Here is a 15,009-nt window from a genome sequence, read left to right on the forward strand (position 1 = left end):
GGAAATTAGAGTTATATCAAGTGAAAATTAGGGTTAAATGGAAAGGAGTACCAACCAAACTTTCAATTCAATCAAAGAGTAAGGAGAGGGGGAAGGAAGGAAGGTACCCTGGTAGGCCTTAGTAGTTGAGACTTGAGAGACATTTGTACACGTTAAAGCTTGTACTAAAATTTCCTTTTCTTTCAAAGAAAACAAGAAAAAGGAGTAAAAAGGAATCCAGTCTCAAGTTATTTTCTTTATTTCTTTTCATCTCTCTCTCCCCCTTTATTTCTTTTCATCTCTCTTTCTTTCTTTCTTTCTTTCTCTCTCTCTCTCTCTCTCTCTCTCTCCCAACCCCCACGTCCACAAAAGAAACAGCCCTCTCTCCTTTTCCTCTCTTCTTAACTCTCTCTCTCTCTTGTACACCCACGTCCACAAAAGAAAGAAAACTGTTCTCACTCTCTCTCTCTCTCTCTCTCTCTCTCTCTCTCCCTAAGTGTCATTTTCTCACATATACTTCACACAAACAAGCTAGAAACAACCATTTAACTTCAGACCTTGTCCTCCGCTCTTCTCTCTTCCTCTTTGTCCCCTCTCTTACCCCCAAACTTTCAAATCCCTGCAACTAAAACCATCTCCTTAGTTCATCAAAACCCATCTGAACAAAACCCAAATAATTTTCCATGAAATCACATCACCGACACCTTTGAAACTACCCAAGAGTAATCCTTCTCATCTATCCATAAGTGAGGTAAAAGGAAGAAGAGAAGTTAGCTGAGGAGAAGAAGGAAGGAAGAAAAGGGGCAAAAAAGATTTCAGAGCTATCTGTTCCCTTCCACTTATGATGGAGCTTTTCCCTGCTCAACCTGATTTATCTCTTCAAATTAGTCCTCCCAACAGCAAATCCACCACAGCTTGGAGGAAAACAGATGAAGAGATGGATTTTGGTTTTTGGAGGAGAGCTTTAGATTCCAATAACACCATTGGTTCCACCATAATAGATTCAAAGCCTGACACCTCTTTTGAGCTTTCCTTGGCAAATCCAAGGGCTTCTTCTTCTTCTTCTTCTTCCTTAGATTCTAACTCCAACCATCTTCATCATCTTCTTCTCCATGGTAATGGAAATCTTATTCAACCACTACAAAACCAAAGGCAACATCAAGTTCTTCACCAGCAACAACAACAAGGACTTCATCAAGAGCTTGGATTCTTAAGACCCATAAGAGGAATTCCTGTTTACCATAACCTTCCTTCCTTCCCTTATGTCCAACAACAACAACCACTAGATTCTTCTGCATCAACTACAACTACTACTTCTTCTTCAACTTCATTCCAACCCCAAAACATGATGAGATCAAGATTTTTCTCAAGGTTTCCTGCCAAAAGAAGCATGAGAGCTCCTCGAATGAGATGGACTAGCACCCTTCATGCTCGCTTTGTTCATGCTGTTGAGTTGTTAGGTGGCCATGAAAGTAGGCTTCAACCCTTTCTTTTGTTCTTTCCTTTCCTTTCCCCCTTTTCTTTACAATTCCTTTTCTCTACTCTCCCACTGCTTCTTTAATTTATCTTTAATTGATTTATTTATTTATTTTTAAATTTGTGTTGGGTTTGTAGGGGCTACACCCAAGTCGGTTCTAGAGCTCATGGATGTGAAAGATCTAACCTTGGCTCATGTCAAATCCCATTTACAGGTAAAAGGGTCACTAAATTTTTAGTTATCTCAAATTGGGTTCTTTTCTTAAGAATCAGAACCAAATAGGTTTCAAAATTTTCCTAGATTTTTAAAATTTGTTCTTGATTTTCTACTCTTTTGAGCTATATTCTTTGATGCATTTCTAGTGGTGTTTGTAAGCTGAAGACAGCAATTTTTTTTTATTTTTTTTATTTTTTTCTGGTTTTCATCACTGGAAAGTATTAATCCCTCATCACAGGCATTGCGAATTCCAAGGTTTCTCTGGGAAAGGGTCTTCCACACGAAGCTCTCTCAGCTCTTCTCTCTCTTTTTTTTGTTTCCCTTTGATGATGTGTGGGTTTCTGCAAGTTAAGAAACAGCTTTTTGCTTGGCAGAAGAAACCCATCTAACAAAAGAAAAGAAAAAAAATTAAGAAAAACAGATTTCAGAAGACGAGTAAGACAAAGCCCAAGACCTTCAAAAACGAGTCTTGAACGAGCCAACCCGATTCTGACCCTGTTTTTACTTGATTTAAAACTTGGGGATTGGGGAAGCTTCTTATGACCTGGGTTTTGTTTGTTTAAAAGACTTTTTTTTTTTCCTTTCTGTGCATGAAAAATAGCAAATATGTAGAAGTACGAACACCATCATTTCTCAATGATTTCTATCTCTTCCCTCGGGTTCCCTGACCAAACACACATAACCATGGTTAACATCATATACATAAATACATACATACATGCATGCATGCTTAAATGATACATCCATATGGTCCTCGATTTTGGAGGATACCTGCACACACTGCTGGTACTTGCACCTTCTTCTATAGGGAATTACAACTAGAGATAAAAAAATTTTTGGTTTTTTGTTTGGGCTTGTCTTTGTCTTTTTTGATTTCTATAATCTTTTTGACTTACTTATGTGGGATTATTTTTGTGGTTATGGTTTCAGATGTATAGAACTGTAAAGACCACAGATAGACCTCCTACCTCTTCGGGTAAACAATTATATATTTATGTCTCTACCTTGTTCTGATTGTTCTTATTAAATGTGTTTTAAGTTTTGCAGGGAGAAGGGGAGGATTTCATTCCCCTCCCCCTCCCCCTCCCCCCACCCACCTCCCACCCCACCCCCTCTCTTTTTCTTTATTCCTCAGTTTTTGGGACAAATAATTTGTGTTTGTTCCTTTCTTATTTCATTAATTTTCTATTAATCATCCAGGCCAACCAGATGGATTTGAAAATGGATCAGCTGGAGAAATTTCAGATGATATGATGCTTGACAATAATAATCCAAGATCTTCTGAATCTTCAGTTCAGCAGGGAAGGAGGGTAGACAAGGATTATTGTGGCCTCTGGAGCAATTCTTCCAGGTTAACCCATATTCTACTTTAACCCATTTCATTATCCTCTCTAATACCTAGTTTCCAGAAATGTTCTCTAAATACCCAGTTATTTGATCATTCTTATTACTTGCCAACTAGAAATTTAATGGTTACTTATGTCTTATATTTATCAGCATAACAACTCACTGAATAAAAGAGTGGACTTCCATTCTTCTGACATGGGTAACTTGAAGGATGAACCTTAGGAAAGAGATTTAATGACTTTCATTTTCTCTCATTCCCTTCTTCTTATTAGTATTGTGATTTTATATTTTATTATTTTATCAAATTTTCATTGCAATCAAAGTGTTAACAAAGGGTGCCACTGTAGAGTAATTGGATGAGGTTTTGTAATGTTTCATACTTTCATCTTCATAGGTTTTGTAATCTCTCTCTCTCTCTCTCTCTCTCTCTCTCTCTCTCTCTCTGTCTTATGTGCACAGACTTATACATCCATGCAAGTGATCACAAAAAGAAACTCTAGCAAGGATATATATCACAGCATTGTTCTATCTGTCCATGATCAGGAGAACAGTGAAACTTCATGATGGTATAATAATTCCTTCTAGAAGTTCAAAAAAGAAAGTGAAGAAATTATTCTCTTCTACATTCAAAGACATGAATCCCAATGACAAATACTCTTGAAATGGAGATATCTCTCTTTCCTTGGGATTTTGTGGGGGCACTGTTAAGGTAGAACCTTGGGTGCCAAAGCTAAATTTTATGAAGCTTCCTTGTAGTTTCTTGTTATGGATAATGGGCTATCACATGGTGGGGAGGAGTTTAACTTTATTTTCAATCAACACAAATGATAAAGCTAGACAAGGAGCTGTAAACAAGTTAATAGTAAAAGAGGGTTTCTTTTCTGGATTTGCTTTTTTCATGCTGTATGGCTTTCACTGATAGAAAAAATTATTCCTTTGTGTGTTGTTGGTTTTGCAGCAGAGAAGCTTGGTTGCATGGCAAACCCAGAGATTCTGAAGGAAGCACATCACCTTTTGAGGTACCCACTTAAAACCCTTCTTCTACCATAATAGATTTGATCTTGCAAAATTTAACCAAATTTGAAAACTGTCCATTGGAATATTGAAGGAATAATATCTATTATCTCTTTTCAGTTACCAAGATAAGAAAGGTAAAGAGAATAGAAAAGACAAAGACCTTTCAAAGAGTAATTTGATCACTTAAGGAGTTAAGGGGTACTTCTGTATTTTTCTCCAAATTGAAGTGATTTCATGGGATGTGGAAAGCTTTGAAAAATTTTTCATCAATTGACAGTAGACTTAGTCAAAGAGCATTCCAACTTCCACAGTCTTTAATGAACCCTACCCTTAGTACTGTACTACTAGAACAGGGAATCATCAGTGGTCATTCCCTTCAATTAGTTTTAGATTTGAAGGTTAAGATCTTCTTCCCCTTTGGATAGTTTGGGAAATGCCCATCAAGATGAAGGTGATGGACAACCCAGATCAATTGCTTTGATATTGAAGTGGTTCATGGTATATATTCTCTTGCTGGACTCTGTAAAATGTGCAATATTCACTGTCATCCGTAGTATCTTTCTTAACTTTTTTTTTTCTTTTTTCTTTCCTTTTCTTTATATTTTTTCAGAAAGACCCAAAGTGCCAACACTATGAAAGCATATCAGATATGAGCTCATCAAGTCTCTCAGGAACAAGCCCCAAGAAGCCCAATCTGGATTTCACCTTGGGCAGATCACTTTGATATCAACTTCAGTTAAGAGTACTCATTTTGAAATCATAATCTCTGAAGGGCTGGTGATGACAAATCAGGTGCCCACTTGAAAATCAGGAAAAAAAAGAGGAAAGAAGGGAAAGGAAAGGAAAAGCAAGAAAAAGAGAGTGAAAGAAAGACAAAGAGACAAAAGAGACAGAAAGCAGAAAAAAAAAAAAAAAAAAAAAAAAAAAGAGAGAAGGTTGAAAAAAGCATCTCCTTCCTAGCAAGCTGTAAGAACCAAGGCACCATATTATATTCCTACGTAAATATGAAATCTAATTGATTTTATATGTTTTCAACTTTAGAAAGAGGTAGAGAGAAAGAGAGAGGTCCTTTAATTATCTTAAAGTGGGGTGTGAACCTCGGTAATTGCAATGGGACCCTTTTCATAACCAAAAAAAAAATTGAATTCTAAGCAAAAGGATTGGGGAGCTCTTTGTTTGTTATTGGGCATTTGCACGTGCTTTACTTTAACATTTTTCAAACAAAGAGAAAGATCAGAGGAGAAAGGGGAAAAGAAAGAAAACACAAAAATGATTTCTTTAAAATCAAATGGTTTAAAAGAAAGAACCAAGAGTTTGATTGTAATATACTCATTTGGAGACATTCTTGATAAAGAGATCATATGATGTAACAGTGGTAAAGCTCCACCAGTCCTATAAATTTAATTGATGTTCTCATGATGGTTTGTCTTTGTCTGTATTGCACCAGTCCCTCTCAAGTCTTATGTGTCTTTGTGTTTGCCATTTTGTGGATTATAATTCAAAATCTTATCACCTGCTTTGGCCTAGCTACCTAGTTTCTTTTATTAGTGAAAGGATCTGAAGATGTATGACTAAGTAAAATTGTTGCTAAAAGTTCTTGAAATCCTTAAATTTCTATTTAGTTTGAGAAAGCAACCTTATATAATCTTTCTCTGTTGTGCTGCTTTAGTCACAATCTTTTTTTCTTGATGATTGATATAAAAGCTCTTGTTCTCATACTTAGAAATAAAGCTACCCTTCTGGGGAACTTTTGGTTTTGGCAAAGTTTTGAAGCAAAACCTCTAAATCTGAATTACATTACTTAGTTGATATTCACTGGCATTAAAATTTCAACTAAGTAGGATATGTAATCCACAATTTCCCCTAGAAATTTAATCAGACAATATTTAGCTTATATAGGGCTGCAAGGAAGGAAATTGACTTATAAGGCAACCAAATACTTTAAATTTTTTTACTAGTTCACCTGACACAAAAGATGGAAAGGTGATAATTCATCTACCATGTCATTAAAGATCATCACATTCCTTCAAATTTCATTCCAAACTTCTTTTGCTATTCACAATCAACAACAAAAGAATTGTATCTCCAATTGCATAAATGGAGAAAGAAGAGGCATATATCTTAACCAACTATGTACTCTTCACAAACAACCTATAAATAAATAAACAAAGGAAAATAAATGTTAACCTGTCACATGGTTATTACGTCCAGACATAAGATCGCACGAAATTATCGCCCAGTCTCCAATTAACTAAAAAATCCCATTTAGTCAAATGTTCCTGCTCGTGCTTTTATTGGAACCGGCACTGGTACAGCCGGTAAACGACCAGGCAGCGATCTCTTGTCGAATAAACAATTAGTGTAAAAGGAAATTATAAGCCATAAAGAGGCGGGAGTTGGTGCAACGGCAAGGTTACTTCATTGTGACCAAGTGGTTATAGGTTCAAGTATGGAAACAGCCTCTCTGCGAAAGCAGGGGTAAGACTGCTATGTACATTATGACCCTCCCCAGACCCTGTAGTGACGGGAGCCTCGTTCAATAGATATGCCCTTTTGAAATTATAAGCCATGACCCTCTTGAGGGAACTGAATTTAAGTAAGGTAATCCTCTCTTCAAATTTGAGCCACACATTCAATCCATAGAATGTTGTTGACAATGCTTTTTTTGTTTTTTTTCCCTCCTTCCCTTCTATGATTAAATTTACTGTGGTTATGTATGGCCTCTGCTTGATGGTATGCCCTTTTCTCAACTAACATTAGAACACTTTCTAGGACACATTTTAGCTTTGAACCAAAAGAAGGACTATAAAATATAGGTAATTTGGAGTCTGAAATCTGGTTGGTACCAAGCATATGGTGACAATTAATTATGATACAAAAATCTTTTATATGAATATAACAGGTATATTTTTTGTTTAATCTCTTGCTATAGCTCTTAAACCTGCTTTTAGTATGAATGAAGTAAGCCCTTGACCCTATACTTCATCTAAATATTGCCCTTGAGTCTACACCACTTAGATGGCAGGTAGGCTTAACAATGGTGGAGAAATAATGGGTTATGCTAAGAAGCCCTTTAGTCTAGACTTTATCTTAAAAAAGCCCCAATTAATCATTGTGAAGAAACTATTGCTAAGAACTAACATCTCTTAATGAGGAATATTGAAGGCTTAGGCAGAAGCTTTAAAGCAAGTAATTTATTTTCTAACTAGGGTATTAGGTTCCTTCAAATCCAATCTGGATGTCACATTACCTTTTGCTATTACAACCATTACGTACTTTAAATTGGTAATTAATGAACAACAAATATTAACGCACCACATGTACAACTGCTTTTAAGTACAAAGGATATTATATATTGTCAGACTTACTTTGTTTAAAACTGCACTAATCACAGTATTTTCTATTGTACTTTCTCATGAAGAACTCCTAATCATTCAATTCTTTCTGCTCCTTAGTGAATCTAATCCAGCAAAGTAATTGAAAAGCTTTCTGTGGTTATTCAGAGGATCAATACAGGAACAGAGAGCTTTCTGCAAACCAATCATGGCTCAACACATACCCAACAAGGAGATTCCATCATTGTACAAGAGTCATTTTACTACAAAACAAGACTCTATTAAACACTATTTCTTGACAAACTAGGGTTTGTCAGGATCTGTACAAGTCTCATACTAACAGTTGTACTAATTATCAAGCTAGGGACCCTTTTTTAGTTGGTTATCAAAAAGAATTCTGATCTGCTAAACTTATCCTTAAATTTAGAAAGCCTCCCATGGATGTATGTACCATTCATGTGTCATAAATACTCTTCTGATACTAGTGATGAAGGGCTATGAATTCTCTAGCTTGAGCTTTTTTGGTTCTAGGATGATAAGAGAAGACAATAGCACATGATCATAAGTGTGGTAGGCCCCATATGCACCAAAATTTTCTTATCTAGCCAAATGCTTTTGTACAAAACAGGTTATAGGCATTAAGGTATTCTAGTTATAATTCTTCTCCACTCATCCCTTAAGATTAATGTGTTTCTTAACTTATCTAATAATTGATCAGAGACTGTTCTGACCTCTAATGGGCACAACTACTTAGAGCAAATGCAGAGGCTGAACTATCCCTATCCTTACCATTGAGAAATCAGAAAAAAAAAATATCACAAACCAACAGGATCACAAACAATGAGACACCACATAAGACATAGTGGAAAACTTTGGCTACTTGTGTCCACACTCCTCATTGAAAAACTCCAAAAGGAAACATTCAATGAAAAATAGTGTTATGTTACTGTAGACTTCCCTTTATTGCATCACAACCACAATTCATTTGCAAGTTACCTAACTGTAACTTATGAACAAGTTGACAAAAAGGATCATTCAGAATCTAGAAAGGATAATTTTGCATCACAACTACAATTCACTTGCAAAATTTTCTTTTGATTTCCACTTATCTTATCCCTAAAAAAATTCAAAATTAAATTGAAAGTGATTTGTATGATTATCAAAAGATGTCATTGTTTTGCATATTTTCCAAGTATACGTATATGTGATATGACCAGATTTACTCTCATTAAAAACAAGTGTGTTATGCTAAAAGGGTGAAAATTGGGTTTTGACTGGGGCGAGTCACCCGAGTTGAGTCAAAATTTTGGAAATTCTAGTCAAAAGTCATGTAGACTAGGTCAAGGTAAAAAATGACGAGACTTGGTCATAAATCGTCCGAGTCATATACGACTCGGTATTTTTACCTGAGTCATGACAAACTCGATGAGTTTAATTGTTTTTTTAAAAACCATATAGTCGGTTCACTTAGAAATTGAGTTGAGTAAAATAGTAAATATGTATTCTAAAACAGTAAGAAAACCTCAACTCCTTGACTCCCTTCTCTTGTTCAATGGTACAAACTCTAAAATGCATTGATATGTAATTTCTTTCTTCTTTTTTTTGTGGTTTTCCCATATCTTTTCTGTATTTTTCTATTTTTTTAATAATTTATACATATTTATTGCATTAAAAAAATGACTCGCCTTGACCGGGTTTGACAAGGCCGAGTCACCATGTTTTTCTAAAAAAGGAGTCGAGTCAGAAAACCTGATTTTCCGACTATGATCTCAATAAGAAAATCTCATACTTTTAACTCCTAATTATAATGTTTATCCTAAAGGTGCTCAAAAAACATCAACCCCTCTTCAAATTCGGGTTCAGTCCTGTATTAAACCCAACCATAAATCAAACCCGGCCAAACTATTCACATTTGAAATTTTATATATATATATATATATATAATTCAAATAAAATGGTATCTCTATTATGAGTTTTCCTCTTCCCACACTTTTACATTTAACTAATTGTGGGTTTGTTCTGGTAAAAGCTAGGGTTGTTCTATATTTCTTTTTATTGTACCAGAGCCACCATACACTTGGAAGATACCTAATTACTCTCCCAATTGATGAACAATCCAGTGAAAAACTACCATTTGGAATCTAGAAAGGATGAATAACCTAACTAATGACAATACATATAACTCCAAATTAGAAGCTCTACATTAGATCAATTGAAACCAACTAAACTTTTTGAATTTGGAGTTATCTAATTCAAAATTAATTGTCTTCTCTAATCCAAGTTTTTCTTTCAAAACCTCCCAACCATCTAACCCATTTAGGATTTGTTCTGATTTAATCAATAGTGGTAATTCCAATTAGGTATTTGCCCATATAGCATTAAGTACTATCAAGCTTAAATAGATTTGAAAGGAAGAAAGAGATGAGTAAAAAGAGAAAATGACTGCAACTTTCTAAGCCCTCTTAATTAAGGGTTCTTTTGATACTTTGAAGGTGAGGTTGTAATAAAGATAGAAACCAATGGTTCCTAGGAGAACAAAGACATGAGCTGCTTATGGTATGACATTTCTATTGACACATGTGAAAGAAAACTCCTGCATGGGAAGCTTTTAGCAATAATTGCTGTCATGATTACTACCTATCAACTTTTTTTACTTACATTTTTAGACCTTCAAAAAAAAGATAGGGAGAAATTGGAATTTGACTTGGGCAATTGGTATAGGTGTGTGTGTGTGTATGGGTAATTAGTTTCTATTCTGACTCAAAACATGTGATGTCACGTGAAAGTCACGTGTGATGCTTTCTTCCTCCACATTCTTTCCCTTCTATTCCCCTTCCAATTCTTTTTAGAGCTATTTATGAGGTCTGAAAGTTTTGCAGAAAAAAAAAACTTTAATTATGCTCTATGTTTGTTAATTATACCAAGGAATGTATTAGTTTTGATAGAGGGTGTACATAATATACGAGGCTTTCGTTACTGTAGAGTCTGAGGAGGTTCATAATGTACGCAGTCTTACCCCTGTTTTTGCCTGGATCAAGGCTGTTTCTAGTAGACTTGAACCCATGACCTCTTGATCACAATGTGTTAGTTTTGATGGCTTAATTTCATGAATCGAGAACACTTTTTAAAGCCAAATTCAAGCTAATTCTGAATTTCAGTTCAATTGAAATCGGCTAGATCCAAGATTGATTGAAACCTTGAAATGGGATCAAGAAGAAGAAGCAAAATTTTTACAAAATCTATGAGTTTTTTGGAGTTTCTTATTTAATTAACTCAGTAATTTTTATTTTTATTTTTTTTGTTGATAAAAAATTTACTAAACCAAAAGGGTAAAGAAAAAAGGAACTAAAGCCTACTAACAAAAAGAACAAAAAACCTACAGGCCAGAACAAAAAACAAGAAAAAGGACACCAAAACAAAGCTCTAAAGAGTAGCAAAGTAATTATCAAAAACTTAGGCCAGCGAAGCAGGAGAACACTAGGGGTAGGAGGAAATAAACTGAAGGGGCACATCCCAAGTGGACGCAATCAGCATGTTTCTCTCGCTCTCCTTAATAGGGGCAAGGATTGTGAGAGCCTTCTGCCTAACTTTGAAGTTGCTAGAGGATCAAATTTGCCAATTATTTGAATAATGAATTTGACCATCTTTTCATGTTTTTCTTCCACCAAATATGATAGATGACAGCACAAAAAGTTAGTATGCCAATCAATAGCATCACTGCGACTTCTCCTTAAAATGAGATAGCACTCATGCCCACTCTGTAAAAAAGGTATGGGTCGGTTGAGGGGAAGGCCAACACGTGGCAAGGATAACCTCCCAGATAACTTTTGAACAAGGGCATCTAAAGAAGAGATGATTGATGTGTTGTTCAACATTTCGGAGCAATTGGGAATACGAATGGATCTACTTTGAAGGAAGGATTGAATTGGAAGGGTAGGATTGTAGGCCCTCTAAGCAATGAAACTATGTCTATGAATAAAACCATTCCTCCAAATTAGATACCCCAAGGAATCAGGGGTGGCCTAAATCTAATCAAATTTCAGGCAGAAGCCATACTAAATCTCCCTAAGGAGCAAAAAGTCCAAATTAGACAATCCCCACTACCACAGGGTCTCCCAGGGACAAGAGGAGGTCAGCCTAGGCTTCAGAAAGGACAGGGGAGATAAGGGGGACTAGGATCCCAAAAACCATCCTAATAATGGAAGAGACTACCCTTGCTACCCTATTCGACCCCCCCTCCCCCCACACACACACACCATAGAGGGAAATTAAAACACCTTTGGATGCCACAAATCCAACCAGATAAGGGTGTCCTCCCTGTCATTGATGGAGAACTTCATAGAACCAACCACTAGAGGCCTCAGTTGGAGTATCTTTCTCCATGACCAGGAAGAGTGCAGAGAGAAATGAACAATCCAAAGAGAATCTTTTTTTAGTATCGTAGAGTAAATCCCATCCAACTAGATAGAATCCTATTTTGTTGCAACTCACCAAAATGAGCTTAATCAAGGCAACATTATTCACAAATTTCGTTCTCCTAATACCAAGGCACCATCATCCTTTGGATGGCAAACAGATTCCCAACTACATATGTGTAAAATTTTGAGTTCTAGCCTTTTCACAAAAAAGAGCAAATTAATGATTTGAATTTTTATTTTTTTTATGATGGTTTTGGGAATCCCGAAGATGCTAACCCAATGTAGATATGAAGGTTGCATGAAAGACCAAATCAGCTTCATTCTACCAACATAAGAAAAAAGCTTGCTCTTTCAAAGTTGGAGCCTCTTACGGAGGGATCCAGATCCTCTACTGCTGAGCTGCCTGACAGGGCCATGCTGTCCAAACATGGTGAGGCGCACAACGACCGCCTTAACCCCACTTGAGCAAGGCGCTCGGGCAGGAGTAAGGTGGTCAGTGCATGCCTCACAGTGTCAAGGCAGCGCCTATCAAGGATGGAAAAATCATGATGCACAGAAACCTTCGAGGAAATTAATGGCAAACCTATATAAGTGACATGGAGACTCCCAAGGAAAATCTAGAGATGGCTCTAATTATGTTCCTCTCAACATTAGAAATCCCTTGCAATGTAGAGGATGAAGTTTTGAGGATTGATTCTAATCCCAAATAGCTCAGAAAACTTCTGAAAAGAGTCCATGATAGAAATGATGGAATCCGTCTGAGCTTTCGAGAAAATCATCACATTGACCGCATATATAAGACGAGTGAGATTCATAAGCCTAAACTTCCCCAGGGGCATGAGAGAGATCGTTTCAATCTTTTGATGGAAATTCCTAGGGAGCCCCTCTATAGAAAATGTATAATTGAGGGGGGAGAGGGGACACCCTCGGAGAATCCCCACAGAAGTCTCAAAATGTCCAACAGGGGTACCATTAATCAGAACGGAAATATGGGTAGTGGAGATACATTAAAGGACCCAGTGGATAAAATAAGGAGGAAATCCATAGACTCCAAGGTACTCTTAATGTAATGCCACCTGATAGAGTCAAAAGCCTAATGGATATCCAACTTAAGCAACACCGGCCAAGGGGATAGAATTTTCTATCAAGACCTCTAACAACCTCTAGACTAAGGAGAATGTTGTCCAATATTATGCCCAGGAATTAAAGCAATTTGATTGATGCTAGCAATATCGTACACCACCTTCTTCAATCTGTTTAAAGATAAACTTATAAAGAAGGTTGCTAAGAGAAATGGACCGAAAAGCAAAGACAATGTTAACATCCTCAATTTTCGCTTGAACATTCCATAAATTAACTCAGTGGTCTTGCTAGAAGAGGTACATTCCATTAATCTTTTGCTTATGGTTAATAAGTTAGAACAAACCCCAACTTAAGAAAAAAAGAAAAAACAAAAAAAAATCAAGAAACAAATACTATAGATAGAGTTTTTTGTTTTTTATGGGAGAATGTTCTCTGTGCCACAACGCAGGCTGTGTCCAGACACATGGATCTGTCACTTCAAGGGCAAGATGGTCATTACACCCACTCGCCGCGCTGCGGTAAAAAGAACAGTGCCACTTTTTTAATTTCTGACAGGTCTACATGTTGGCTTAGTTGTTCACAACAATAAAGATTGTTTTTCAATCTCCGAAGGAATCCACCTTAAAATCCACTGGATCAGAATCTTCTCTCTCTATTCAAATTGCCTAATAAGGCTTGAGAAGCCCTAATCATGAACGAGAGAGAGAGAGAGAGAGAGGGTCCGTACCCTGTAGTGGTGTGCAGAAGCAAAGGCCGATCAGGGCAGAGAGGTGGGGTAGAGTGGGAGAGAGAAAAGAGAGAATTATTTAATAATGATTACACCATCATTTATTCTGGGCCTGCGATTGAGTCACGTGTCGCATCTTAGCGTTTCCAACTTACGCTCTCTGCCAGACAAAGCCCCGTCAGATCACCCCTCTCTCTCTCTCTCTCTCTCTCTCTCTCTCTCTCTTGAATAAGACTGGTGAAGTGTAGTTTGACGATGACAGCGACACTCTCTGTCCCCCCACCTCCCTTCCTCCCTTCTTTTGTTTTTTAATTATAAAAAATTGGGATTTCCTTCTGGCAATATTGACGCCTTGTTTTCACCGAATCGTTCACGAATTGCAGCGGCGCGCGGCTCGAGGCGCTTTCATCAATTCCGAATAAGTAAATACGACTTTTAAGCAGAAAGAAAGAAAGAAAGAAAGAGAGAAAAAAAGAGAGAGAGAAGGGAAAAGGAAATTATTTTAGCTTTGCTCCAGATTTGTACGACCTACCATATGGTCCCCACCGTTGGATGCTTTTCTTATAGAGAGTCGTGCTCTTCCTGTTATAATAATACGTGATACTTTGATCTACTATCCATTTTTATTTTTTTTTTTTTATTTGGGGGATAAAATGGTAAATAAAACTCTCCATCCCTAATGTGTGGTGTGTGTCGGGCGCTAGTAAATCGGGTAGACAAAAAGACTTTGAAGGAAAGCTATATCTAAATTAAACATTCAATTGCCTTGATTGGGGGTTTAGGGTTTAGTTTTGATAATGTTAGGATTGGGATATTAGGGTTGAGGTAAACATACAATATTTTGGCCATGTCAAATTGCAATAGATTTTGATTTGAAAGAGAAGGGAGAGGTATTCATCGATTGGCGGTTGTTTTTATAATATACTCATCTGACTGCATTTAATGTTTATCATGTACATGTATAATTGTGCATAAAATGTAGAAGTATGAATTTTTTTATAAGAATTTTTCTCATAATGTAATTTTCTAATTTGTTTTTTGGTGAGAAAAGATCATAAAAACCAGGAAGAAAGAACGCCACCTGATAGGACCACACACAAGGGCATGTGAAATGATCATCACATCCTTTGATCAGTTCTGGGGTTGCATAGGGTGCAACGTTCATTTTGCACGCCTCTATGTTAGGGCACAGAAGCAGCATGTGTTGCACGACCAGATGGTGTTCTCTTTCCCAAAAAACTATTATATGAGTGGGTGTAAAACACCTTAGACTTAGAGACACTATTTCACCTTTTTTTTTTTGTTTTCACTACAAATGATGAGTAAGGTGGATTATCTATCCTATGTGTTTCTAATTGCAAATAAGGATTGAAAAAAGAAAAGGAGAAAGTGTGCCATTTCAAAATAATA

At 36.5% G+C, this 15,009-nt stretch overlaps 2 protein-coding genes across 5 annotated transcripts in view; one reads left to right on the forward strand and one right to left on the reverse strand.

Annotated features, from left to right (window-relative positions):
- Positions 1-402: 402 nt before the first annotated feature.
- On the forward strand, positions 403-5,060 carry LOC122645815 (probable transcription factor KAN2). Of its 4 annotated transcripts, none has more exons than XM_043839185.1 (6): positions 403-1,451; positions 1,594-1,670; positions 2,603-2,648; positions 2,873-3,023; positions 3,981-4,038; positions 4,650-5,060. In XM_043839185.1, exons 1-6 carry the CDS (start codon positions 821-823, stop codon positions 4,758-4,760), a joined length of 1,074 nt encoding a protein of 357 aa, XP_043695120.1. In that variant the 5' UTR covers positions 403-820; the 3' UTR covers positions 4,761-5,060. The 4 variants fall into 4 exon arrangements, with proteins under 4 accessions (XP_043695120.1, XP_043695118.1, XP_043695117.1 ...); XM_043839183.1 differs by having other exon boundaries at positions 405-1,451; positions 3,978-4,038; XM_043839182.1 differs by having other exon boundaries at positions 406-1,451; positions 4,647-5,060.
- Positions 540-15,009, reverse strand: part of LOC122645814 (plastid lipid-associated protein 3, chloroplastic) — a 35,646-nt gene continuing 21,176 nt past the window's right edge. The window contains exons 4-5 of the mRNA XM_043839180.1: positions 2,782-2,786; positions 540-552 (exon numbers count right to left, since the gene is read on the reverse strand). The gene's annotated coding sequence lies outside the window, so the exon portion shown is untranslated. The remainder of the gene's footprint in view (positions 553-2,781; positions 2,787-15,009) is intronic.

The sequence above is a fragment of the Telopea speciosissima genome, chromosome 11 (genome assembly GCF_018873765.1).
Source record: "Telopea speciosissima isolate NSW1024214 ecotype Mountain lineage chromosome 11, Tspe_v1, whole genome shotgun sequence".
NCBI classification, from domain to species: Eukaryota; Viridiplantae; Streptophyta; class Magnoliopsida; order Proteales; family Proteaceae; genus Telopea; species Telopea speciosissima.